The sequence below is a fragment of the Nipponia nippon genome, unplaced genomic scaffold, assembly GCF_047370975.1.
Source record: "Nipponia nippon isolate SJK-2023a ecotype South Korea unplaced genomic scaffold, ASM4737097v1 scaffold_76, whole genome shotgun sequence".
NCBI classification, from domain to species: domain Eukaryota; kingdom Metazoa; phylum Chordata; class Aves; order Pelecaniformes; family Threskiornithidae; genus Nipponia; species Nipponia nippon.
In genome coordinates, this window is record NW_028262398.1 from 230,590 (window position 1) to 258,232 (window position 27,643).

General features: G+C 53.7%; 1 protein-coding gene across 1 annotated transcript; it reads left to right on the forward strand.

The window, feature by feature from the left end:
* Positions 1–9,670: 9,670 nt before the first annotated feature.
* On the forward strand, positions 9,671–11,704 carry LOC148050661 (ubiquitin carboxyl-terminal hydrolase 42-like). Its single transcript, XM_087741124.1, has 6 exons — positions 9,671–9,812; positions 10,288–10,398; positions 10,562–10,664; positions 10,832–10,899; positions 11,081–11,151; positions 11,618–11,704. The coding sequence occupies exons 1-6, from the start codon at positions 9,671–9,673 to the stop codon at positions 11,702–11,704; spliced, it is 582 nt and encodes a 193-aa protein (XP_087597250.1).
* The last annotated feature ends 15,939 nt before the right edge of the window (positions 11,705–27,643 follow it).

Consider the following 27,643-nt stretch of genomic DNA (forward strand, 5'->3'; position numbering starts at 1 on the left):
GATGTGCATTGGGGTATTGTGTCCTTCAGCGGTGTCCAGTCTGTGTTTTTGTTTTAAAACCCCTGCAGTTCATCTGAAGATAGCCTTGCCTTTCTTTGCAGGCCAGCGATGGACGTTGGTACGAGATGAATGATGCCTCCGTACGTCTTTGTGACATCAAGACGGTACTCTGCCAGCGTGCCTATTTACTCTTCTATGCCAGGTACTGTCAAGTGTGAAAGGGTGCTCAGAATACACTCCCTCTCCCGTTCCTGATCTTCTTGTTGCTGTTCTCCTCCGGTGGGTTTTGCTTTCTGTCCTAGCAGAGAATGCCTCTTTGTCCAGCTGAGTTCTCTGTTCCGCAGTTCGCCAGGTCCTTTCTTCTCTCTCCTTGTCTGGCATTAAACAGCTGCGCTTGTGTAAATTGCTACCTGTCTGCTCCCTGAGACTGGCTAGCTGCGAAACGAGGCAAAATGGAGGTGCGAGAGGGTCTAAAGATGAGTCACTGCTCTGAAAGGGACAGGCATGGCTGGAAGCGCATGACCTAATTTCCAGTTTCTAGTGCTGGTTCAGTCTTCTGCGTGTCATATCAAGTGCTGCCGGAACGTGACAGGGGGAGACTGAAGCCACGAGGAGGCTGCAGCAACAACCCTAGCCTAAGATCCCTGTTGTTTCTCCAGGCACCATCCTTTGACCCCTGGAGCAGGCGATGAACGCCAAGAGACAAAGAGCACTTCCGAGGCCAAGCTGGGTCAAGTGCTGAAGAGTCCCTTTCCTGGAGGCATCGGGGGACGGAGAAATCAAGAAGGTGGAGAAAATGTGCAGAGGATGCGAGGGAAGAGAAAACCGTGGGACTCTGCAGGAACTCCCCCTCAGCACTGCGGCAGGAAGAGAGCGCGCTCTGACGCTGAGGAGGGGGAGAAGCTGAACAGAAGCCAGCCAGACTGTCCGCCTCCCAGGCGGAGGCACACTTGCTGCGCGGAAACGCAGCAGCGCGCTCACCGTCAGCTGGCGCGTGGCAGGGGGAACCTGCGCGGCTCTTCCCACAGGGAGAGAAACAGCCCTGGTGATGGCAAAAGCGCAGGAGGGGAAGGTGTGCGCGGCTTGAGCGGCCCCAGAGCAGACTCGCATCCTGGTGCAGTAGGTGATCAGCAGCCGGGGAAATACTCACTTGAACAACGTGCGCTCCCGCCAGCGCCAGTTCCCCCAGAGTCTGCAGGCTCCTGCCAGGCAAATGGAAAACGAACGCGCAGGAAGAGGAAACAGTCCTGTGCAGAGGCGGGTGAAAGTGTGCCCGAAAGAAGGCGGCAAAAGACAGAAGCGCGCATTCTGGTGATCCAAAATTGAAAGAGAAAGAACGCAAGAAAGTGAAGGAGAAAGAGAAATCCAGAGAGAACTCTGGAGAGGAGGACTCACAAGTAAGCCACGTTTGCAGCATCACCAGGAAATGTTGACGTGTCCGATCGAAACAATAAAATTGCCATCTTAACCAAAGCCAGTCCTAAGTGGTGCTTCTGATTTCTGTAGAGAGTTTTGATACAAACATTCACGGATGTTTCTCCTCACCATCCGAATCTCCCCAAGGGAGAAACGGAGTATCCAGAGAGTCCCTGAAATGAAACTCAAGAGCAACAAAGTCACTATTAAGCAGGTATCCTTTCTTGCAGCGCTGGGCAGCACTGGGGATTCTCCACCACAAGTGCTCCAACGAGGTAAGGAAGTTTTAGAGAATATATCCGATACAATCATACATATTCATAGGATTTCTGGGAATTCATTTACATAAACATGAGATTTCCAGGAACTTATGAGCATATGTAAATATCCGATTCGCATGCGCGGTCACCTCTCGGGGTGGTCTTCAAGTGGTCTTTGGGGTCTTCTGATGAAGGCTCGTAGTCTTCTTCACTCTGCTCGCTGATCGACCCTTGCTTCTGCGCAAACTCAGTCCTAGGATCACGTAGACGTTGTCCTTGAAGACTGTTGTTGCCATTCTTCTGTTTCTTCCTACCTTCATGGTTCCGTGCATCCGTTCTCCCAAGGCCGAGTTGTCTGCAGCGAGATTATCCCGGAGCCCCCTTATCTTAGAACTGTTCTTCTAGCTACGCCCTAAATCACATCAAACCGTAAGGTATTCACAACATCCTTAAATGACACCAGGGTGTCTTCTGATCTAATGAAGGGACTAAGGTATTTACAACATCCTTCTTGCTCTTGTGGTTTTTAACCCTTTCAATACCTCCCAGAGTCTGAGTGCCTTTCTTACCGGGATCATAACAGACCAGCCCCTGCTGGTGAAAACCTCTCTCAGCACCCTTGGACGCAGCCCCTCCAGCCCCATGGCCTGGGAAGGGTGTAGTTTGCTCAAGTGAGCCCTGGCTGCATCCCCAGCCACCGCTGGTTTTTCCCGCCCTGAGCCCTGCCTCAAAGCACAAAGGCCTGGGAGACCTCTCTGGTGGTAACTGAGGCAAAGAGGACATAGACTACCTCAGACCTACCTACCCCTACTCTTTCTAAATTCAGCACTGGTCCCACAGTATATCTCTGTGCCTTCTTCAGCTCTTCCTGAAGTACCAGCAGCTCATCTTGGTGCCTTTGAATTCCCTTTCAAGTTTCAATTCAGTTTTGATAAGGACCGTTGCTGTGCTTGTAGGACGTCGTCCTTGAAGACAAGATGTCCCCAGGCACACTGTGAAAATGATTGGTCTGTTCCTTGACTGTATCATCAAGGGAGCGAGTGAAGACCCCAGTGGGATGTGCTTTGAGTTCACGCAATGCCTGCAGCTGTTGGGTAGAGAAGGGACAGAGCTTGCCTCTCTGATGGCACCTGATGGCCGATGCCTCTGACTGACGGCATTAGTGTGTGGCACACAGGCACCAAATCCCACTCTCTGCGATGCCGTCTGGGGTGGCTGTAACGCACCCGCCCTGAATGGGAATTGCTTTCCCGGAGGTCCTGTGCTGTCCCTGCAAGCCCTGGCACCTCATGGAGCTCCGTGGGCCTGGATCTGAACATGAAAGTCAGCAGATTCCCTGAATGCTGTCAGGCAACGTGGGGCTGAACATGAGGCAACGGCCAATATCTCCACGTCAGTGGAGATCTCGTAAACACAGCAGAAGGAGGAGAGAGAGACGGAGTTCTCCCTATGGCACAGGACTCGAATCATTCAGATGAAGAACTCTATAAACTGCCCTGAGCGTCATGAGCAGGGACAGTTTCAAGGTCCAAAACTGATGGCAGAGCCCAAAGTCTCCTTTTCAGGGCCCAAAGCCTCCTTTTCAGGATCCAACCACTCCTGTTATGGTCCAAATGCTCATTTTAAGGCCCAAAGCCTCATTTTTAAGGTCCAAACTCTCATCTTAGGATCCAAAGCCTCAGTTTTGTGGCCCAAAGCCTCACTTTTAGGGATCAAAGGCTCATTTTAGGCTCCAAAGTCTCTTTTTAGGCTCCAAAGCCACATTTGTATGGTCCAAAGGCTCCCTTTCAGTTTGCAAATCTCCTTTTTAGACTCCAAAGCCACATTTTGACTTTCCAAAGCCTAATTTCAGGCTCCAAAAGCTCAGTTTTAGGATGCAGCTGTTTGTTTTGAGGGCCCAAGTTGCATCTGGAGTGTCCGAACCCTCATTTTCAGGGTTCAACCCCCTCTTTTAGGGCTCAAAGCTTCATTTTTAGAGTACAAAACCTTGATTCTAGGCTTGAAAGCCTCCTTTTGATGGTCCAAACCCTCATTTTCAGGGTCCAAACCCTCATTTACAATTTCCAAGCCTCACTTTTAAGATTCAAGGACTCATTGCAAGGGCCCACAGTGTCATTTTTAAGTCCCCAGGTCTGACTTTGAAGGTCCAAAGCCTCATTCCCAGACTCCAAAGCCTTCTTCATAGGGTCCAAAGGCTCATTTTTGGGCCCAAACCCTCAGTTTTAGCTTCTAAAGCCTCCTTTTCTGGGACCAAAGCCTCGCTTTCAGGACCCACGGCCTCATTTTTAGGATCCAGTCTGCAATTTGGACGGGGACCAAAGCCTCATTTTGACAGTCCAAATGCTCATTTGGTGGGTCCAAAGCCTCATTTGAGGGTCCAAACTCCTCATTTAGGCTACAAAGCCTCATTTGTTTCATGTCCCAAGCCTCATTTTGAAGCCTCCAAAGACCCAGGTTTAGAGTGGAAAGCCTTAGGTTGTGGTACCAAAGCATCATTTTAGGGCACCAAACCTGATTTCAGGGTTCAAAACCTCCATTTCATTTCCCAAGCCCCATTTTGAAGGCTCAAATCCTCCTTTGGAGGCTCCAAACTCTCATTTTTAGGCTCCAAAGCCCCCTTTGACAGCTCAAAGCTTTCACTGGGGTGCCCAAAGCCCTATAGTCAGGATCAAAGCTTCAGTTCTTGGGGCCACAGAGGAACTAATGGGTTTCCCTCGTTTTCACGGTCACAAGTGTCATTTGTAGCGTCTAGCCCATCCGTTCTAGTGCCCAAAGAGTCCTTCTGAAGGCCAAGATCATCATTTTTTTGTTCCAAACCTGTCCTTTATTACCCATAGCCTTTTGGGGGGGCCCACAGTTTACTTTTTACGGTTTACACCATCACTTTTAGGGCAGCAAGCCACTTTTTAGGGTCCAAAGCTACATTTAGAGGGTCCAAAGCCTCATATTTACTTTCCAAAATATTAGTTTTGCTTCCAAATCATCGTTTTAGACGTCAAAGCCTCATGTTAGTTGTCCAAAGGCTCTGTTTCACATTGCAAAGTCTCCTTTTTTAGACTCCAAAGCCTCATTTTGACTTTCTAAAGCCTCAATTTCCGGCTCCAAGGTGGCATTTTGAGGATCCAGCCCGTCGTTTTGAGGGCCCAAGCCACATCTGGAGTGTCCAAACCCCCATTTTTAGGGTCCAAACACCTCTTTTAAAGGCTCACAGCCTCATTTTTAGGGCCCCAAACCTCATTTTTGGAGTACAAAGCTTTGATCCTAGGGTTAAAAGCCTCCTTTTTAAGGTCCAAGCCCCCATATTCAGGGTCCACACCCTCATTTGCAATATTTCCAAGCCTCGCTTTTAAGGTTCAAGGACTCATTTAAAGGGTGCAGAGCGTCCTTTTTAAGACCCCAGTTCTGCTTTTCAAGGTCCAAAGCCTCATTTTTAGTGTCCAAAGCCTGATTTACAGGGTCCAAACCTGTCTTTTATTAACAATAGCCTTTTTTCAGGACACACACTGTACGGGCTGGCGAGGGCTGGATCCTTGGTGCTCCGTGGCAGGTGGGCTGCATTTCCAAGCACAGGCAGTGGTTGCTGGCATCGGGTCCGGCTCTCAGGGGTTCTGGGGCATGTGGGACAGCTGTCTGGGTGCGTGGGGTGGCTGCTGGTGTCAGGCCAGGCTCATGAAGCTGCAGAGAGGCGCCTGTGAAGAGAGGAGGCTGCTGAGGCCCCGCCGCAGCTGTGGTTCCACGTTGGTGCCAGGGTGCGGGGCAGCGCTGGGCACCCTGTGGGGTTTGGGCACCTGGCTGCACGTGGGAGCTGTGGGCACGGAGAGCTTTGTGCAGAAAACGGGGCGCCCCGCACCCCTCGGCTGGGGCTCTGCTCGCCTGCCCATGGCTCGTCTCCTCTCGGCCCTGACCATCCTGACCTGCCTGCTCTGCATGTGCCGGGAAGGAGACCTGACCCCGGCAGGCCGAGGGGACCAAAGCTGGGCACGGCACTGCAGGGCCAGGAGAGCCTCCTGGTCGCCTTTCTCAGCGTGCCTGGCAGGCACCAGCGCTCGCCTCCATGCCCATCCCTGACCAGGCAAGGGGACAGCCTCGGCTCGCTGTTCGCTGAGGTGCTCTCCATCCTCTCTTCACAAGACCTATCCAGAGGGATACGTACCCCTGCACAGACAAAAGCCCTGCCTGTGCTGAGAATGCGCACACTGGCAGTGTTGGGCTGCAGGTGGGACAGACTGACTCTTTCTCCAAAGCAAGGCACAGAACTGGGAAGGTTCGTCACCACGGTCTGCATTGCTGGGACACCTTGGCTGCGGTGAACATCTGGGATTTATGGCATCACCTAACAGAGTGATTTCTGCTGCGGGATTCACTGGTAGGGAGATGTGACTATTGCAGTTCTCACTTTCTATGCCAATGTCATCCCTTGTTGTTTTTACTTCCTGACCTTGCTCTGCCTACGTCTCTCGCTGGGTCTGCTCTTGTCGAGGCAGGGTCACTTGTAACCCACACTTGCCACAGTAAGAAGGGGTTTCAGAAAAGAATGCCCATGAATTGAGAGGCCAGTTAAAGCAGCTTACAGCAGAAACCTCAGCCGAGTCTAGCCAATAAGGAACTCGGCACTCCAGAATACTCGAAATGCTTCGTGACCAATAGCACCCATCTCCTACAGAAGTTTGGCAAAAAAACCTCCCAACAACTCACCGTTTTCTCTTCCTCCACAGACAGATCACACCACACAATGCCATCCCAAACAGCACCGAGCCCAAGACTGCCACGGCGCCTTCTATGCAGTATTTCTGGAAATCATTGGGATCCACAGCATTTGAGCTTCTCCTGCCATCCACACCTGGAGGAACAATTCTGCACGTTAGGGTGTCCTGCGCACGACTGGCACTCTCACAGGAGGGCTGACATTGCCAGGAAATGGTCTCTCTCACTTTGTTGGCATCTCTGAAGGAGTGAACATCCTGGGCCTGCACCATTTCAGTAGAAACAAAGGAAACTCCCAAAGCCATTGCAAACCAATGCACTCTGGAGCCTCTCTTTCTCCACCCCTGCATCAGGGAGTGCCACACCCAGCTCTCCCTCCCCAGCCCAAGGACAAGGAGCACCAGTTCAGAGTCAACCTGTGGCTGTATCTTGGGGGGAAGATAAAATTCATTGGAAATGAACCTATAAGAGACCAGGTGCTTTGGTCCACGAGCCTCATGGACACAGTCCTGTACCTGGGAAGAGTGGAAAAGAAACCCTCAGCAACCCAAATGTGCCAGCCAAAGCTGGGAACAGGCACGCTTACAGCCCTGGGCAGGTTTTTCTTCATCCAGCTGGTGCAGCTCAGGGAGGAGGTGGGAGCTCTGCCGGCAGATGAGCAGCCCTTCGTCAGCAGTGCAGGGGGAAGCCCAGGGGCTGATGGCTACAGGAGGTGCCCGGGCCGTGGCAGCTGTGAGGCCTTGAGGGGGCACATTCCCATGTGGGCCCATGTCACAAAGGGGCAGTGATGCAGCACCCACCCGGCGCTTGTGACCTCACCTGGCCGGGGCTTGAAATCCTGAAGAGCAGGCCAGCGAAAGCTAGTTGGGCTGAGCTGGCCTTCGGGATAACTCAGCTCCTTCCATTGCTACTTGCGTGCCTATTTTTTTCCAAGCATTTATCATTTACTGCTCACTTCTCCTCAACTTCCATCCTCGTTCAAAGGTAATTATGATTTGACTTTCAGGACACAGCATAGGGTAGGTAGATAGAGGAGAAAAGTATAGGCTGGTCTGTGCCTTCTGAGCTCTAGGCTGAGCTATTACACCTTTCTAGGCTGGCCAGATATGGGCTATGGGTAGAGTTCCTCTTTGCTAATTCTTATATTTCTTTGCCATATGCCAGGAGAGGTAAGTAGGGGGGTGGCAGTGTAGTCTGAGGCGTTGGGCTCAGCCTGGAATGACAAGAAGCCCACCCTGACTGATGGGGTAGGAAGGGAGACAGAAAAGGAGGACAGCAAAAGCAGCCGTTGAAGTAGCGGCCGAAAGCCGGTCACTGCTGTGTACAAGGTGGGAAAGTGTGGGCTGGAGAGCCAGAGGGCTCTGCTGCTAACGCTGGCCACAGGTAAGCAGCAGGACCCCTTTAGAGAAGGTGACACGCAATGCAGTGTGTCAGAAGGGCCTTGGTAATTGCTGTCAATTGGAGTCCTGTGACAGGGACAGCAGGGCCATCAGCCTGCAGCTCTGCAGCACTTACAAGTACCACTGAAACGCTTCTGATGGCAAACGTTGATCTGTGCATTTCATTTGGAATTGTTTTCAATCATTTTCTTGAACTCCACTTATTTCTTTGCAATCAGGTGACAGGAGTGGCGCTGATCTTCTCTTTCTGGAGCGCGTCCTGACATCCTTTGTCATCCAAAGCTTTCCGCTCTGTTCCTGAGAGGAGCGATGGCCGCAATGGGGAATGACTCCTGTGAGTAAGGGCTTCACCATTGGACTTTGTGAATGCCCAAAGGCGACGGACGTGGCTGCTGCTCCATCCCTGACTGTGGATGTGCTGACAACCTAGAGTGAATTCTGGGGCGTTTCCTGGTTGCAGCCAGGCTCACCCAGGAGTTTTTGATTAGACACAGGAAAATGAGTTTTGTCCCTCCTCTGCCACGATGGACAAGACTTTGAAAGATGACATTGCTCATGGAAAGAGCTGACATCAGTAGGGTTACGTTCTGGGCTAGGTGCTTGCTTTCATCAAGTTACCATCAGGAAAAGGGAAGACTTGACCTAAGAATCCAATTCAAGGCTCTAGAGGGAAAGGAAGTTAGGCCGAGCTACAGAAATCAGAGTGTGGCTTTCCTGGAGTTTTGGCAAAAGAAGCAGGGCAACAGACACTTTTCCAAAACTGCTTCTTGACCAGTCATTGTCAATGGCAGTGTTAGGCTTCCCCCAGTGTTTCTGTGTTGGAGGTTAGAGCTGCTTGTCCTGGGGGCTCCTGTAGAGAACTTGACTTTTAAACGATGCTTTTGTGCAACCACATCGTCTCCTCTCTTTTCAAATGTCATTTCCCTGCAGCCATTGCCGAGGGAATGGCTCCGCCGCAAAGGATCCTCTTTCCCCTGGAGAAGCTTTGCATGGCCTAGCAGCAACCAGGCAGGGTCGGAGCGGGCCTCTACAACCTGGGCAACAGGCGCTTCCTCAACACCATCCTGCAGCGTTTGACTGTGGAGAGTGGGGAAGGAGCCCGGGGCCACAGAAGGGCTGTGCCGGCCACAGCAGGGCTGTGCCCGCCCCAGCTGTCCCCAGCAGTGGCCCCAGCCGTGTGCCCGTGCCCCCCTGGGGCTGGCTCTGCGCGGGGCAGAGGCATGCGCTCTGCCCAGGGAAGGAGCCCCATGGCCGCAGTGGGCACCTGGGGCGGCCCCGTGGCCGCAGCTGCGGGAGTTGCTGGGCGGTGCCAGCCCCGTCGCCGCGTGGCCCCACACGGCCCCGTGTCACAAAGGGCGTCCCAGGGCCGGGTGGCCATAAATGGCGTCCCCGCGCAGCTCCTGCCGTGCTCTCTCCCGGCGCTGGCGCCTGTGCTGGAGAGAGCAAGCGTGGGCTGAGCTCGCCAGCGGGGTCACTCAGCTCCTCGCTGTCTGCATTTCATTCTACGTCCTCCTTTTCTTCCTGGAAATTTCATCCGTTTCTTCTCTCTCCCCTTCCCGCTAATTCCAGTTGGTGGCTAAGGTAATTGTTAGTTTCCTTTTGGACAGGGGATTGCGGAGATCGAGACAGGGTGGAGGTGTGGCTTGGCCTGTACCTTCCGAGGGGCCAGCTGAGCTCTACCGTTACAGCTTGGGTCGACGCAGGCTGCCAGCATAATTCCTTGCTATCTTTTATGTAACGCATCCGAAGAGGGACAAGTCTAGGGAGAGCGGTCTAGGGCTTTGCGAAACCAAACCAGGAGGATCTCCTTTAAAAGCTGACTTCCTTGCAGGCATGAGTGTTGGAATGGCTGTGCCGGGAAGGGACGTGTTTCCTCCGCAGAAGATTTGCATGGCCTGGCAGCAAAGACGCAGTGTCGGAGGCGGCCTCTTCAACCTGGGCAATACCTGCTTCCTCAACTCTGTCCTGCAGTGTTTGACGTACACCCCGCCGCTGGCCAACTACTTGCTCTCTCGTGAGCACAGCCAGTCCTGTGAGTCCTTGCTACGCCTTCTTTTACATCTCTTGGGCGGCTCTGAAGGATGAAAGAACAACAGGGACTCTGGGAAGACAGCTCTTCCTTTTCCTCTAGAAGCTGCCTTCCAATATTGCCTTCAGAGCGGGCTCAGCATAGCGTAGGCAGCGCGTTAGTTTGGTTTCACGTGCTGCGCTCCTACTCCCAGGGAAGATCATTTCTTGCTTCCCGTGCTTAATGAAGTGCCTTCGGAAGGCATGCCTATTTCTTCTCTACAACTCTGTGCAGTAAACCACCACAGGGCTGTTGAGCCACTGGCATCTGAGGAGAAGCGGATGTAGAAGGGAGAGTGGAGATTGCACCTGGAACTTAAACGTGGGGTGGTTTGGTGGTTTTTTCCTTGAAGCTCTTCCATAGCTGTGTATATTTTAGCTGACCGAGAGGCTCGCTTGCTTGCTTCCTCCCTTCCATCCTTCTTTCCCTCCCTCTTTAGGTGCGAAGCAAGGCTTCTGCATGATGTGTACCATGGAAGTGCACATCGAGGAGGTCCTGTCTTGCTCGGGCAGTGCCATCGAGCCTACGCCTGTGATCAATGAGCTTCCACGTGAGTCATTTCAGACGGTTTCATTTGGAGGTAGTTTGGATTTCTGACAAAGCCCGCGTCCAACTGCTTTTGCCGGGTTCATGTTAAGGAGGAGAGCTTTCAGAAGGGTAAGTCGCGTTTCCTTTTTCTCTGAGATCAATGGGAAAACCTTCTTCTTTCTCAGGAATAGGAGACCATTTCCAGCTTGGCACCCAGGAAGACGCGCATGAATTCTTCTACTACACCGTGGATGCCATGCAGAGGGCTTGCTTGAGCAGAAGCAGCGAGTAAGCAGAAGCACATGACCGTTGAAACGTTCTCGAGCCCTTTTGACTCCTTGCTTTACAACCGCCACTGAAAACCTCTGTCCGGCCCTTTCCTAACAAGGAAAACTCGTGGAAGAGCTCACTCTCTGCCTTCCACCTTCTGAGCTCCGATTACCATTTCTTTCCAGCTGGGACACAACTTCTCAAGCTAGCACGCTCATTCATCAGGTCTTTGGAGGCTTTCTAAGATCCAGAGGTACTTTTTAAAAATATTTCCGTCCTTAGAATGACGCGTGGCTCTTCCTCTCTTTGTGGTAAACAGCTCCTAGCATGCGGCAGGAGGTCCGGTGCGTCTAAAGGCGTAGGTGTTGGTCCTTGAAATGGGCAGTTACTCTCCTTCCCTACCTGAGAAGCATTTCTCTTTGCTTCTTTTGCAGTAACGTGCTTGAGCTGCAAAGCCGTTTCCGACACCTACGAGACATTCCTTGATATTGCTTTGGATATCAAGGTGAGATGTTTTGAAATGGTGGTGCCAACTGTTTCAGGGCCCCTGCGGGGGGCCTAGTTTATCTCCAGTAAACTCTGTTGGCTTCCAGCTGTGGGCTGGTACCAGGCAAGAGCTTGGGGGTGGACGGGAAGGGAACTGGGCTTGTGTGCTCCTTCTGCGGAAGCCCTGCAAATGGTCTCTCTGGGCTGGGTGCTGGGTGTCAGCTGGGCAAAGAGTAAGGAAGGTATGGACAGCCATCGTGACACTGTCACACCACCCTGCTTGGGACTCCCTCACTACGCGTCTGATTGATGCTGGAGGGATGGGTTTGATTGCTTTTGCTATTTTGAACCACGCCTACCACAGGAACTCTGCTACCGCCCAGGGGTAGCTGTTTATTGGGATAACGCTGGTACCACGCGGGTAGCTATTTCCTGGGGTTTTTGAGTTTCCAGGAACTTAGTGCTCTCCTTTCTTCCTCATCCAGGCAACCTCATCTGTCACTGGAGCTCTGGAAGACTTTGTCAAACCTGAGCAGCTGGATGGTGGAAATGGCTATAAATGTAGCAAGTAAGATTTCGGCCAGTGCCACCTTCCTAGCAGATACTGGGTTAGGGTATTGCATGTCTGGGAGCACTAGTTGTGTTTGGACTGAATTGAGAAACCCAGTCAGGAGACAGCTTGGCTTTTTTTTCTTTTTTTTTTTCTTCCCCTACAACTAATCCACGCGAATCATCCAGAACTTGGAAAAGAATGCATTTGTTTCTAAGATGGGTATTTCTTTCCCCTTCTGCCTGAATACTTGGAAAGCTTGGATGAGAATTTTATTGCTGGCATTGTCTGCCCTGGAGGTGCTCAAGCTTCCTAGCTATGAAGTTGCCCACTGAACTAGCCCTATGGCCAGAAGGGAAAAGACATGTCCCATATGCAGTGGTGAGCCGAAGCAAGGCGGCAGCCCTGGACAGTGATTTGGCAACAGCAGCTTCCTCAAGAAAGCCATCAACAGTTTTGTTTCCAAGGCTTTTTGGATGCTTGCGTCTCTGTCCAGGAGACCTCAGTCCTCGGAGCAGCAGCAGCCCCCGCTGGCTCTCTCAACAGCGTCATGCCTAGTTCTTGTACTGTCAAGACTCCAGACCGCTGCTCTCCAAAGGGAGCCGCCCTAGCCCAAAGCTGCCTTCAGGGAGAGCATATGGACTTCAGGGGTCTGAAATGCAAGCGGGCATACGATAGTTGGGCAAAACAAGCCTGAACTCAACCCTACATGGATGGGGGGCGCAGCGGGGAGAAGACAGGTTGCAACAGCTGGGTCTGTGCTTGTTTTCCAGATGTGAACAGCTGGCCACTGCGTCCAAGAGCCTTACAATACATCGTTCCTCCAATGTCCTGACAGTGTGCTTGAAGAGATTCGATGCTTTCTCTGGCAGAAAGATTAGCAAGGTATGGCCACAAGTGCACTGCAACTTTGTCTGCTTGGAAGGAGACCTCTCCGAAAGGAGAATCCTTTTTTGGAAGTTGTTACTGTCTACTTGCCCGATGGCTATCGAGTGAGTGCAGCCGTCTAAGAAAAAATCAATGCAATAGCTGCGCCTTGCTCTTTCCCTTGCGGTAAGAGGAAAGTCCCAATGTGAAGATAAGCACCTCCTGTGCTCCTAAAGAGCTGGTTTGGCTGCAAACAGTTTTCTGCCACTTCCATGATGAAATGGCAACCCCTGCTTTGGATGGGCCAAGAAGATCGATTTCTATACTTGTAGCCTGTGTTTGGTGACAAGGTTTTCTCAGGCTGCTTCCTAAAGACTCTCAAGGTAGTTTCTGAGTCTTCTTGGTCTCTCCTTAGGTTGTGCAGTACCCGGAATATTTGGACCTTGGCGCATACATGTCTCAAGCCCCTGGAGAACCGCTCCTCTATTCCTTGTATGCCGTCCTGGTACATGAAGGTTCCAGCTGTCAGACAGGACATTATTACTGCTTCGTAAAGGTAAAAGTCAACTTGGTGATGTGCATTGGGGTATTGTGTCCTTCAGCGGTGTCCAGTCTGTGTTTTTGTTTTAAAACCCCTGCAGTTCATCTGAAGATAGCCTTGCCTTTCTTTGCAGGCCAGCGATGGACGTTGGTACGAGATGAATGATGCCTCCGTACGTCTTTGTGACATCAAGACGGTACTCTGCCAGCGTGCCTATTTACTCTTCTATGCCAGGTACTGTCAAGTGTGAAAGGGTGCTCAGAATACACTCCCTCTCCCGTTCCTGATCTTCTTGTTGCTGTTCTCCTCCGGTGGGTTTTGCTTTCTGTCCTAGCAGAGAATGCCTCTTTGTCCAGCTGAGTTCTCTGTTCCGCAGTTCGCCAGGTCCTTTCTTCTCTCTCCTTGTCTGGCATTAAACAGCTGCGCTTGTGTAAATTGCTACCTGTCTGCTCCCTGAGACTGGCTAGCTGCGAAACGAGGCAAAATGGAGGTGCGAGAGGGTCTAAAGATGAGTCACTGCTCTGAAAGGGACAGGCATGGCTGGAAGCGCATGACCTAATTTCCAGTTTCTAGTGCTGGTTCAGTCTTCTGCGTGTCATATCAAGTGCTGCCGGAACGTGACAGGGGGAGACTGAAGCCACGAGGAGGCTGCAGCAACAACCCTAGCCTAAGATCCCTGTTGTTTCTCCAGGCACCATCCTTTGACCCCTGGAGCAGGCGATGAACGCCAAGAGACAAAGAGCACTTCCGAGGCCAAGCTGGGTCAAGTGCTGAAGAGTCCCTTTCCTGGAGGCATCGGGGGACGGAGAAATCAAGAAGGTGGAGAAAATGTGCAGAGGATGCGAGGGAAGAGAAAACCGTGGGACTCTGCAGGAACTCCCCCTCAGCACTGCGGCAGGAAGAGAGCGCGCTCTGACGCTGAGGAGGGGGAGAAGCTGAACAGAAGCCAGCCAGACTGTCCGCCTCCCAGGCGGAGGCACACTTGCTGCGCGGAAACGCAGCAGCGCGCTCACCGTCAGCTGGCGCGTGGCAGGGGGAACCTGCGCGGCTCTTCCCACAGGGAGAGAAACAGCCCTGGTGATGGCAAAAGCGCAGGAGGGGAAGGTGTGCGCGGCTTGAGCGGCCCCAGAGCAGACTCGCATCCTGGTGCAGTAGGTGATCAGCAGCCGGGGAAATACTCACTTGAACAACGTGCGCTCCCGCCAGCGCCAGTTCCCCCAGAGTCTGCAGGCTCCTGCCAGGCAAATGGAAAACGAACGCGCAGGAAGAGGAAACAGTCCTGTGCAGAGGCGGGTGAAAGTGTGCCCGAAAGAAGGCGGCAAAAGACAGAAGCGCGCATTCTGGTGATCCAAAATTGAAAGAGAAAGAACGCAAGAAAGTGAAGGAGAAAGAGAAATCCAGAGAGAACTCTGGAGAGGAGGACTCACAAGTAAGCCACGTTTGCAGCATCACCAGGAAATGTTGACGTGTCCGATCGAAACAATAAAATTGCCATCTTAACCAAAGCCAGTCCTAAGTGGTGCTTCTGATTTCTGTAGAGAGTTTTGATACAAACATTCACGGATGTTTCTCCTCACCATCCGAATCTCCCCAAGGGAGAAACGGAGTATCCAGAGAGTCCCTGAAATGAAACTCAAGAGCAACAAAGTCACTATTAAGCAGGTATCCTTTCTTGCAGCGCTGGGCAGCACTGGGGATTCTCCACCACAAGTGCTCCAACGAGGTAAGGAAGTTTTAGAGAATATATCCGATACAATCATACATATTCATAGGATTTCTGGGAATTCATTTACATAAACATGAGATTTCCAGGAACTTATGAGCATATGTAAATATCCGATTCGCATGCGCGGTCACCTCTCGGGGTGGTCTTCAAGTGGTCTTTGGGGTCTTCTGATGAAGGCTCGTAGTCTTCTTCACTCTGCTCGCTGATCGACCCTTGCTTCTGCGCAAACTCAGTCCTAGGATCACGTAGACGTTGTCCTTGAAGACTGTTGTTGCCATTCTTCTGTTTCTTCCTACCTTCATGGTTCCGTGCATCCGTTCTCCCAAGGCCGAGTTGTCTGCAGCGAGATTATCCCGGAGCCCCCTTATCTTAGAACTGTTCTTCTAGCTACGCCCTAAATCACATCAAACCGTAAGGTATTCACAACATCCTTAAATGACACCAGGGTGTCTTCTGATCTAATGAAGGGACTAAGGTATTTACAACATCCTTCTTGCTCTTGTGGTTTTTAACCCTTTCAATACCTCCCAGAGTCTGAGTGCCTTTCTTACCGGGATCATAACAGACCAGCCCCTGCTGGTGAAAACCTCTCTCAGCACCCTTGGACGCAGCCCCTCCAGCCCCATGGCCTGGGAAGGGTGTAGTTTGCTCAAGTGAGCCCTGGCTGCATCCCCAGCCACCGCTGGTTTTTCCCGCCCTGAGCCCTGCCTCAAAGCACAAAGGCCTGGGAGACCTCTCTGGTGGTAACTGAGGCAAAGAGGACATAGACTACCTCAGACCTACCTACCCCTACTCTTTCTAAATTCAGCACTGGTCCCACAGTATATCTCTGTGCCTTCTTCAGCTCTTCCTGAAGTACCAGCAGCTCATCTTGGTGCCTTTGAATTCCCTTTCAAGTTTCAATTCAGTTTTGATAAGGACCGTTGCTGTGCTTGTAGGACGTCGTCCTTGAAGACAAGATGTCCCCAGGCACACTGTGAAAATGATTGGTCTGTTCCTTGACTGTATCATCAAGGGAGCGAGTGAAGACCCCAGTGGGATGTGCTTTGAGTTCACGCAATGCCTGCAGCTGTTGGGTAGAGAAGGGACAGAGCTTGCCTCTCTGATGGCACCTGATGGCCGATGCCTCTGACTGACGGCATTAGTGTGTGGCACACAGGCACCAAATCCCACTCTCTGCGATGCCGTCTGGGGTGGCTGTAACGCACCCGCCCTGAATGGGAATTGCTTTCCCGGAGGTCCTGTGCTGTCCCTGCAAGCCCTGGCACCTCATGGAGCTCCGTGGGCCTGGATTTGAACATGAAAGTCAGCAGATTCCCTGAATGCTGTCAGGCAACGTGGGGCTGAACATGAGGCAACGGCCAATATCTCCACGTCAGTGGAGATCTCGTAAACACAGCAGAAGGAGGAGAGAGAGACGGAGTTCTCCCTATGGCACAGGACTCGAATCATTCAGATGAAGAACTCTATAAACTGCCCTGAGCGTCATGAGCAGGGACAGTTTCAAGGTCCAAAACTGATGGCAGAGCCCAAAGTCTCCTTTTCAGGGCCCAAAGCCTCCTTTTCAGGATCCAACCACTCCTGTTATGGTCCAAATGCTCATTTTAAGGCCCAAAGCCTCATTTTTAAGGTCCAAACTCTCATCTTAGGATCCAAAGCCTCAGTTTTGTGGCCCAAAGCCTCACTTTTAGGGATCAAAGGCTCATTTTAGGCTCCAAAGTCTCTTTTTAGGCTCCAAAGCCACATTTGTATGGTCCAAAGGCTCCCTTTCAGTTTGCAAATCTCCTTTTTAGACTCCAAAGCCACATTTTGACTTTCCAAAGCCTAATTTCAGGCTCCAAAAGCTCAGTTTTAGGATGCAGCTGTTTGTTTTGAGGGCCCAAGTTGCATCTGGAGTGTCCGAACCCTCATTTTCAGGGTTCAACCCCCTCTTTTAGGGCTCAAAGCTTCATTTTTAGAGTACAAAACCTTGATTCTAGGCTTGAAAGCCTCCTTTTGATGGTCCAAACCCTCATTTTCAGGGTCCAAACCCTCATTTACAATTTCCAAGCCTCACTTTTAAGATTCAAGGACTCATTGCAAGGGCCCACAGTGTCATTTTTAAGTCCCCAGGTCTGACTTTGAAGGTCCAAAGCCTCATTCCCAGACTCCAAAGCCTTCTTCATAGGGTCCAAAGGCTCATTTTTGGGCCCAAACCCTCAGTTTTAGCTTCTAAAGCCTCCTTTTCTGGGACCAAAGCCTCGCTTTCAGGACCCACGGCCTCATTTTTAGGATCCAGTCTGCAATTTGGACGGGGACCAAAGCCTCATTTTGACAGTCCAAATGCTCATTTGGTGGGTCCAAAGCCTCATTTGAGGGTCCAAACTCCTCATTTAGGCTACAAAGCCTCATTTGTTTCATGTCCCAAGCCTCATTTTGAAGCCTCCAAAGACCCAGGTTTAGAGTGGAAAGCCTTAGGTTGTGGTACCAAAGCATCATTTTAGGGCACCAAACCTGATTTCAGGGTTCAAAACCTCCATTTCATTTCCCAAGCCCCATTTTGAAGGCTCAAATCCTCCTTTGGAGGCTCCAAACTCTCATTTTTAGGCTCCAAAGCCCCCTTTGACAGCTCAAAGCTTTCACTGGGGTGCCCAAAGCCCTATAGTCAGGATCAAAGCTTCAGTTCTTGGGGCCACAGAGGAACTAATGGGTTTCCCTCGTTTTCACGGTCACAAGTGTCATTTGTAGCGTCTAGCCCATCCGTTCTAGTGCCCAAAGAGTCCTTCTGAAGGCCAAGATCATCATTTTTTTGTTCCAAACCTGTCCTTTATTACCCATAGCCTTTTGGGGGGGCCCACAGTTTACTTTTTACGGTTTACACCATCACTTTTAGGGCAGCAAGCCACCTTTTAGGGTCCAAAGCTACATTTAGAGGGTCCAAAGCCTCATATTTACTTTCCAAAATATTAGTTTTGCTTCCAAATCATCGTTTTAGACGTCAAAGCCTCATGTTAGTTGTCCAAAGGCTCTGTTTCACATTGCAAAGTCTCCTTTTTTAGACTCCAAAGCCTCATTTTGACTTTCTAAAGCCTCAATTTCCGGCTCCAAGGTGGCATTTTGAGGATCCAGCCCGTCGTTTTGAGGGCCCAAGCCACATCTGGAGTGTCCAAACCCCCATTTTTAGGGTCCAAACACCTCTTTTAAAGGCTCACAGCCTCATTTTTAGGGCCCCAAACCTCATTTTTGGAGTACAAAGCTTTGATCCTAGGGTTAAAAGCCTCCTTTTTAAGGTCCAAGCCCCCATATTCAGGGTCCACACCCTCATTTGCAATATTTCCAAGCCTCGCTTTTAAGGTTCAAGGACTCATTTAAAGGGTGCAGAGCGTCCTTTTTAAGACCCCAGTTCTGCTTTTCAAGGTCCAAAGCCTCATTTTTAGAGTCCAAAGCCTGATTTACAGGGTCCAAACCTGTCTTTTATTAACAATAGCCTTTTTTCAGGACACACACTGTACGGGCTGGCGAGGGCTGGATCCTTGGTGCTCCGTGGCAGGTGGGCTGCATTTCCAAGCACAGGCAGTGGTTGCTGGCATCGGGTCCGGCTCTCAGGGGTTCTGGGGCATGTGGGACAGCTGTCTGGGTGCGTGGGGCGGCTGCTGGTGTCAGGCCAGGCTCACGAAGCTGCAGAGAGGCGCCTGTGAAGAGAGGAGGCTGCTGAGGCCCCGCTGCAGCTGTGGTTCCACGTTGGTGCCAGGGTGCGGGGCAGCGCTGGGCACCCTGTGGGGTTTGGGCACCTGGCTGCACGTGGGAGCTGTGGGCACGGAGAGCTTTGTGCAGAAAACGGGGCGCCCCGCACCCCTCGGCAGGGGCTCTGCTCGCCTGCCCATGGCTCGTCTCCTCTCGGCCCTGACCATCCTGACCTGCCTGCTCTGCATGTGCCGGGAAGGAGACCTGACCCTGGCAGGCCGAGGGGACCAAAGCTGGGCACGGCACTGCAGGGCCAGGAGAGCCTCCTGGTCGCCTTTCTCAGCGTGCCTGGCAGGCACCAGCGCTCGCCTCCATGCCCATCCCTGACCAGGCAAGGGGACAGCCTCGGCTCGCTGTTCGCTGAGGTGCTCTCCATCCTCTCTTCACAAGACCTATCCAGAGGGATACGTACCCCTGCACAGACAAAAGCCCTGCCTGTGCTGAGAATGCGCACACTGGCAGTGTTGGGCTGCAGGTGGGACAGACTGACTCTTTCTCCAAAGCAAGGCACAGAACTGGGAAGGTTCGTCACCACGGTCTGCGTTGCTGGGACACCTTGGCTGCGGTGAACATCTGGGATTTATGGCATCACCTAACAGAGTGATTTCTGCTGCGGGGTTCACTGGCAGGGAGATGTGACTATTGCAGTTCTCACTTTCTATGCCAATGTCATCCCTTGTTGTTTTCACTTTCTGACCTTCCTCTGCCTACGTCTCTCGCTGGGTCTGCTCTTGTCGAGGCAGGGTCACTTGTAACCCACACTTGCCACAGTAAGAAGGGGTTTCAGAAAAGAATGCCCATGAATTGAGAGGCCAGTTAAAGCAGCTTACAGCAGAAACCTCAGCCGAGTCTAGCCAATAAGGAACTCGGCACTCCAGAATACTCGAAATGCTTCGTGACCAATAGCAGCCATCTCCTACAGAAGTTTGGCAAAAAAACCTCCCAACAACTCACCGTTTTCTCTTCCTCCACAGACAGATCACACCACACAATGCCATCCCAAACAGCACCGAGCCCAAGACTGCCACGGCGCCTTCTATGCAGTATTTCTGGAAATCATTGGGATCCACAGCATTTGAGCTTCTCCTGCCATCCACACCTGGAGGAACAATTCTGCACGTTAGGGTGTCCTGCGCACGACTGGCACTCTCACAGGAGGGCTGACATTGCCAGGAAATGCTCTCTCTCACTTTGTTAGCATCTCTGAAGGAGTGAACATCCTGGGCCTGCAATGTTTCAGTAGAAACAAAGGAAACTCCCAAAGCCATTGCAAACCAATGCACTCTGCAGCCTCTCTTTCTCCACCCCTGCATCAGGGAGTGCCACCCCCAGCTCGCCCTCCCCAGCCCAGCACCCACACCCCGAGGGGACGGAGTCAGGCCCTCTCACGAGACACCTCAACATTGCTCTCCCCCTTTGCCTTTTCTCCACCATGGCACCACTTGCAGGCAGAGGTGCCCTCTAAGCCTGTGCCTCATCTGCCAGTGAATCCCTTTGCCCCTCAGCTCACAGCAGGGATCCCCCTCTGTTGGGCCTAGGGCCTCTAGGCACGCACGGCAAGCTCTGCGATGCGGGTACTGAGGGAGGTCTATTCGATCAAGAGTCACATTTCCCATCGTCTACTGAACGTGGTTCAGATGGCCTCCTTCCCAAAATGGCAGGGTTCTGAAATTCCGGGGAAAGGGGTGCGGTGGGAGGCGAGCACTTCACCACATCCACAGAGGGTTACCGGTGTCGCTCTGGCACACTGCTGGCAAGAACCTCCACACCCCCGAGACGACAGTCATCCTCAGAGAGCCGCTCCTGGCTCCCTTCAGAACACTTGCTCTGTACTCATAGTTCGGCTGCTGACACCATGTGCAGTAGCCGGCACCAGGGGAAGAGCCTGCAGACACCCAGGGATTTTGAGATCTGACACTGGATGACCCAGGGGCAGCAATTACCTGGCACGCCGGTTGGTTGAATTGGCCCTGTTTTTCCATCAGAGACTGGCAATGAGGGACTGCCTCCTTCCTCAGGCGCCTCCTTCTCCATGGTCTCATGGTCCATCTCTTTAGAAAGAAAGGGGGTCAGTTTAAGTAGAAGTAACCGTTCCTCCTCAGGAACACGGTATCTTCAGGAGGCAAAATACATTAATAACACTCAGAAACAAAGCCTGGGCGTTTGGGGGTGCACCTCATCAATGGTCCAAACAATGTGTCATTCACGGAAAAAATTTAAGCCCTGGACACTTTCCAGTTTACCAGTAGATGGGAAAACCTGACCTGCTGAGAGACTGGGAGATTGCAGGTCATCTTCCTGTTCGCATTCCACTCAGTTCATTTTGGGCAAACTGCAAGGTGACGGTAAATTACTTCCTTCAGAGAGGACAGGAGGACGCTGCAGCCAACTCAGCTGGGGAAAGAGCCCTTCGGAGAAGCACGTCCCATCATGCCAACCCCATCACACACTAAGGGTAACAGCCCCATGCAGTGGAATGAACCCCAAGCTCTTGCAACCATGTTCTGGGCACTTTCACAAGTGGCAGGGAAGAGCCCACAGCCCCCCAAAACAAGAGGAAAGCCACAACCAAGGTATCTAAAACACAACTACACACAGAGAGCTAAAATTCACAGCCTTTCATTTTAGCTGCCTTCAAGGTAGCTGTCCGGCCTCAAGCTGGGTGTCCAGCTTTCACCTGTCCCTGACCACGAGCTGTCACACACAGTCCTCAAACATCAAGGACAACAATGGGGCTGGACCAGGCGGTGAAGTCGGGGCTGCTCCGACCCTGGCCAGGGCATGCCTGCAGCCCCGGCAAAGTCTGCCGGTCTCAGCGACCCCAAGCTGCCTGCGCATCCTCTCTGCCGCCCAAGGGCTCTCTCCCCTCCGACCACTGGCAGCAAGGTGTGAGCACCACCAGTTCCTGCCAGCTGGATACCAGCGTCTGCCCAGAACAGCTCTGGCCAGCAATGGGATAACTGGGGCAGCAGCTGTGCCTGGCACTCAGCTGCAACCACAACTGGCAGCAGAGACTCTGCACCATCTCTGCAGCTCACCAGCACCTGCGAGGTGTGCAATCGAGTGTCAGTGCAGCGAGGCTCTCATCGAGCCCTTTCTGCTTGTGCTGCCTATGGCTTGTCCATACAGGTGTCTACAACCTCAGCTTCCCAAGCCTCCTGCTTAAGAGTGATATACACCCACCATGTGCCGCTTTCTCCAGTTGTCCCAGGATTTCCTTTAGGACTTCTGATGACTGCTGGGAAGATTGCCCTAGGCTGGCTTTATACTTTGCTCTTTGAGGACCTTAACAGAAAGGATCCAGTTAAATTTCCCTCTACTAAAATACTGAAAACGAGTGCTTATAAGGCCTGTGAAGTCAGCCAAGACTGACTACTCACCCCTGGGATGCCAGCTGAGCTCCAGCACAGGATTCAGCCGAGGAGCTGGAGCCACATCTGCAACCAAACACCCATGACACGTTTCCATCATACACTGTGATACACACCACCATAACTGAATAGCAGAACATACACGGGGATCACGGAATGTCACGGCACACACAGTGCAGGTCTATATTCTCACACCCGCACACATTTGGGCTTTGAGCTGGCAGCTCTCAAAGGCAGTAAAAAGCCATGACGTACCCATGCGATCTCCCTGCGCCTCAGCCCAGGCACCCAGCCGGGAAGCTGGATATCCATCGCCCCCCGCCACCTCTGGAAACAAACAGAAGAGAGCAGCTCCCGTGAAATATTTCAGTAGACTTCCTCAGAGCTGAATGGCAGGGAATGCAGTTCAAACGCGGGATTGCTCCATGGCACTCCGCTCTCCCTTCCACTCAGGAGCATCGTGCAGACAGTTCCTGGGTGCCTGGAACATGCTGATCCAAAACAACCCATGCACGGAGCTGTCGGGAGAAAGGACTCACTGGAGCTCCCACCAGCTCTAAACTCAACCCCAACAAGCCCGCTGGCTTTGCAGCAGGCACCTGAAGCAGCACAGGCTCGCAGAGTCTGGCAAAGACAGCTTCCCAAGGCAGAGTGCCCCAGGGGACATCACTCAGCCTGACCCATTCCCTCTCTGCTCTTCTGCATGTCTGAGCACATGCCAAGAAATTATTAAGTACAATTTCATAGGAACAGAATATGAAACCCTAAATGCTCGTGCATTCACGTGACATACCTGTGGGATCGCCCTGAGGCTCCCGGACAAGATCAGGCTGAGAAGTCTGGTGGCCGTCGCCTACAGGCACAGCTGTAATCAAGCACGTTTCCATTAGATGTTGTGAGCTACTTCTTTCCCAGTGACCTGCAGTGACCCCTGCAAAAGCCCCCTGCAGCGGCTGCAGCCCCTGTGCCTCCCTGCAGGGCGTCTGCCTCCCGCTTGCCCGAGGAGCTGGCCACAGCCCACCCGTCTCAGCCCAGCCCTGCTGCTCTCCCGGCCCTGCCCCACTACATCCCTGGCCCTGCTGCCACCCCGAGGTGCGGTGGGCTCCGCTCCATGCTGCCCAGGGCTGGGTGCCATCCCTTGCCCGTCTGCCTACCTAATTCCCGCGCTCGCCACGGAGCAGCCTGTGCCTCCCAGGCTTGCAGGGCCACCAGGAGAAGGAGAAGAAGGAGGCGGGTGGGGGCCACAGCCCCCCACGCCTGCACCATGCTGCTGCTGCTGCTGCTGGCACTGCCAGAGTGGTGCCCGCGGCACAGCAGAGCACATCACGGAGAGGCACAGCGGGGGTCTGTGACCTCACAGCCCGGCCTCCCCATCGCAGCCACGCCCCCGGCGTTTCACCCCTCCCCCTGGAACGCCCCGCCCCCACATCTCCCCTCGGGAGGGCGGGGCTCCCACAGGGGAGGGAGAAGGAGACTGCCCAGCTGGAACTGAATCTGGCTGCTGCCCTCAAAGACAATAAAAGATGTTTTGAGAAATGCATTACCCACAAAAGGAGGGCTAGGGAGAATCTCCATCCTTTACTGGAGGCAGGGGGAAACAGGGCCAAAGGCCGAGGAAAAGGCTGAGGTACTTAATGCCGCCTTTCCCTCAGTCCGAGGCTCCTCAGTCCAAGGAGCTGATTGTTTTGTACTGCACTGACACAGGGCAAAAAAGAAAGGCTGTTTGTCTTGTCTGAACGAACGGCTGGAGAACTGTTACTCACTTGGGCCAGCTGTGAGCTTGGTGTTTGCCCTGGCACATCCAGAGATGGGATACACTGGAGGCACACACTGCCCGTTCCTGGTCACGGAGGGCTCCAGACAGCAATGAGGACCTGGAGAGCAGCTGTCTCCCACGGCGGGTTTTGCCCCTTTCCATGTGTAAGCCGGGGCTTTGGTTTTGGTGGGAGTGAAATGAATGAACCTAGGAAGAAAGGCATATGAAAGGTCACCGGCAGGCAACTGCCCATTTAAAGCTCCTGTGTACCTGGAGCAGTTGGAATTGCCAGCCTCATCAAATTGCCTTCAAATTATTCCCTGTAACTGACCTTAACAGGAACCGGGGCCTTCTGCCAGCACGGTTCCAGCGAATATTGGCCGGGGCAGGGAGGGGGAAGGGAGGATGGGGTGGGGGAACAAGCCTTCCTGAAAACAACACCAACAACCATACAGACCCTTGGTCCTGAGATGCAGCGCCGGGCCGAGGGGCAGCCCAGGCGGGAGAGCGACCCTGCGCTCAGCAGGACCAGGCCGCTCTCTCCTCTGCCGCCATCAGCAGTGCTGGCAGGATGAGCCCTCCCCTGCCCGGCCTCTGCCTTGGCTGCAGCCGGCAGCCAGGGAGGCTGGGAAAAGGGAAAGGGGTTTGTGCTGCTCTCACCAGGGCTGTCCTCAGCCAGGGCTGCACTGGTGGGAACTGGTTTCAGCTGCTGAGCGGGGCCCCCCCAACTGCCCCCGGCCCCGCTCTGCCCCCATTCTCCTCAGGCCGCTCGGCCTCTGGCCCCTGCGGCCCCGCCCCAGGCTGCCTGGCCCTGACAGGCCAACACCGGCTCTGCTGATTGGCTCAGCTGTGGCCAATGGCGCGGCTCTGGCTGGGTGGGCGGGAGCAGCCCGGGCCTCTCCTCCCAGAGCCGCCTGCGCCCCCTCAGGGGCGAGCGGGGCCTGAGCGGGGCCAGGCTGATGCAGTTTGGTGCCAAGGGAAAAGGCAGCAGGAGAGCAGCACCAAACCCCAACCCAAAGAGCTTCCCCCAGCCCCGCCCTTCCCAGGCTCAGCCTCACTCCTCCTTCCCGACTCCTCGGCCCCCTCTCCCCTCCCAGCGGTGCAGGGGGACGGGGAATGGGGCTGCGGGCAGCCCACAGCGCCTCGGCTCTGCCGCCCCTTCCTCCTCACGCCATTCCCCTGCTCCTGCCTGGACCCCACGGGCCGCAGCTCCGGCCAGAGAACCTGCTGCTGCCTGGGCTCCTCTCCAGGGGCCGCAGGGCCTGCCAGGAGCCTGCTCCGCCCTGGGCTCCTCTCCAGGGCTGCAGCTTGTTGGTGGAGCTGTCGATGGCTGCCTGAGGGTGACAGCGTTGGTGGCTGGGTCCTCTTCCAGGCGTCCATTTCACAGCCGCTTGTCCTTGACCATGTCCAGAGGGCCATGGAACATCGCCAGGGATGGAGACTCCACAGTCTCCCTGGGCAGCCTGTGCCGCTGCTCGTCACCCGCACAGCACCCTTTGCACGTCCCCTTTCTGGTCTGGGCATGAGGTCCCTGTCAGCCCGTCTCTGCAGCCTGCCCAGGTCCCTCGGGACGGCAGCACGACCCCCTGGCCTAAGTGCTGCTGCTGCCAGTCTGCTGTCATCAGTCAGCTTGCCGAGGGTGCACTCTGCCCCATCCTCCAGAACATTAATTAAGGAAGATGATAAACAGGATCAGACCCAGTCTTGACCCCTGCGAGACACCCCTGGTTACTGGCCTCGCACTAGGCTTGGTGCCACTGAGCAGCACACTCAGGGCCCAGCCGTTCAGCCCGTTTCAGTCCCACTCGCTGTCGTCTCAGCCAGCCCATTTCTGTTGCAGTGACTTGAACTCCATATTTAAAAAGAAGAGATTGCAAGATGGGCCCAGGCAAGCACACAGCTTTCAAAATCCCAAGACATAAACCTCCCACACTGGGCATTTCCTCCAATTGCCCCAAAACCTACAGAGAAGAGAACACCCCAGGAATTACATATGCAAGGCCAATGAGTGTTTTTAATTCTGGCTTTGGCTTTTCTGAGTGTGGGTACCAAGTGAGTGTTGTTTTTGCAAGGCGATCCCAAGAGCTGACCAGGGCTTAAAGCTCTTCCTCGAGGGACCTGTGGGCAGGCGGGCTAGCCGGCAGAGGTGTCCAAGTCTCTGGAAGGTCTCTCTGAGCTCTTCCTGGCCAGAGGCAGCACTGGGAGGGGGGACAGGGTGGGCTGCTGGTGCCCTTTGTGCAGCTTGGTCCCTGCTGGGGGCAGTTTTGGTGCTTCCTCGTTTTCTCCTCTTCCTCCTTTTTCTTCTGCTGCTCCTCTTCTCTGGCACAGCAGAAGAAAGATGCTGTGCTCCTTCTTCAGCCAGGGTCAGAATCTGTCCCCGTCACCGCCGCAGCGCCCCGAGTCTTTGTCTGGCATGTATCGCTGGGGCGCTGAAACCCTCCTCCTCCTCTTCCCCGCTGAGGCATCATAATCTGTGGTGTCCAGAAACTGGCTGCAGACATCATAGCCCCGCTGCGGGGATCTGCTCCGCTCTCTCTGCCTCAGCAGGGTTTGCTCCCGAGCAGCCCTGCGTGCAGGATCCCACTTGGAGCTGGCGTTGGAGGGCCCTGGAGCTGTCTCATCCCTTGGGTCTCGGTCACATTGGGGAGGACTTGTTCTCCACCTCCTCCTCCCCCTTTCTGAGCTGTCGTAGTCCGTGATCTCCACAAATTGGCTGTGGAGATCATAGCCCTGCTGCAGGGATCTGCTCTGCTCTCTCTGCACTGGCAGGGTTTGCTCCCGAGCAGCACTGGGTGCAGGAGCCGACTGGGAGCTGCTGTTGGAGGGCCCTGCAGCTGTGTCGTCCCTGGGAGTGCAGTCACACCTTGGAGGACCAGTTCTCCTCCTCCTCCCTGCTGAGTGGTCATAGTCGGTGGTGTCCACGCACCAGCTGCGGAGATCTTGTCCCCACTGCGGGGATCTGCTCCGGGCCCTCTCCTTGGCACCACTCTTCTGGCAGCGAGAAGAAGGGCTGAATCCATGCTCCTCTTTGTTGCTGTCTTCTTGCACGGTGTGCAGCACACGCTCACATGGTTGAGAGCAGAGCGGGCACGCAGCTTTCCTTCTGGACACCAGCCTTATGCAGCCACAGAAGAAGCGATGCAAGCAGGAGCCAATGTAGGAGGCAATGTTGAGCCTGCCTGGCCAGATGAAGCCCGTCCAGCCTGCAGATGCCTCCCGTGCACCTGCCCAGGTGAGCTGGCTCTTGCTGGCTGTTGCAGAGGAGCTGCTGTCCTCTGCAGAGTCCTCCATGCCCAGCGCCACGTCCTGCAAAGAGAGCTGTGAAAAGGTCCTGCCCTTTTGTCCTGAAAGGAGCAGAAGAGTGAGGCAAGCCCAGAAGCTGTGGGAGGGGACAGCTAAGGGCCTCCCCAAGGCTCTCCTGGAGGGCTGCAAAGGCAGAAGGGCCAAAGGCAGACAAGTGGGATGCTTTGAGAGGGAGCAGTGTTGGGGCTGTGAAGAAAGCTGCAGTGTGGGAGGGAAAAGAGAGCAATGCCAAGATCCCAGAAAGAAATCCACTGTCCACCTGCTGCCCTGACCCACCTCCCCAGAGTTACCTTAGTCCGACGAGGCAGACCCTGTGGTCCCACAGAGCACGCCTGTTTGCTGTCGGCCCCCCACTGACTGAGGAAGGGACGGGCATATGATGGTGCTGGTGAGGAAGAAGCCCTTTCTCCAGTTTTCAAATCAGTGCACCTGGAGAAACAAAGAGTGATCTCCATTTAGGTCTGTTCTTGCAGCCTCCTCTGGGGTTCAGTCATTTTCTTGGAGCGGTTTCCACAACAGAGAGAAGATATAAGCGAGACTAGAAATGAGAAATTCGATTGGGGTCTTCCCACCAGGTCTACACCTGTCAGAGCAAGTCCTCGTGTTTATCCCCCCTACGGCCTCCATTTCATAGAATCACAGAACGGTTTGGGTTGGAAGGGACCTTAAAGATC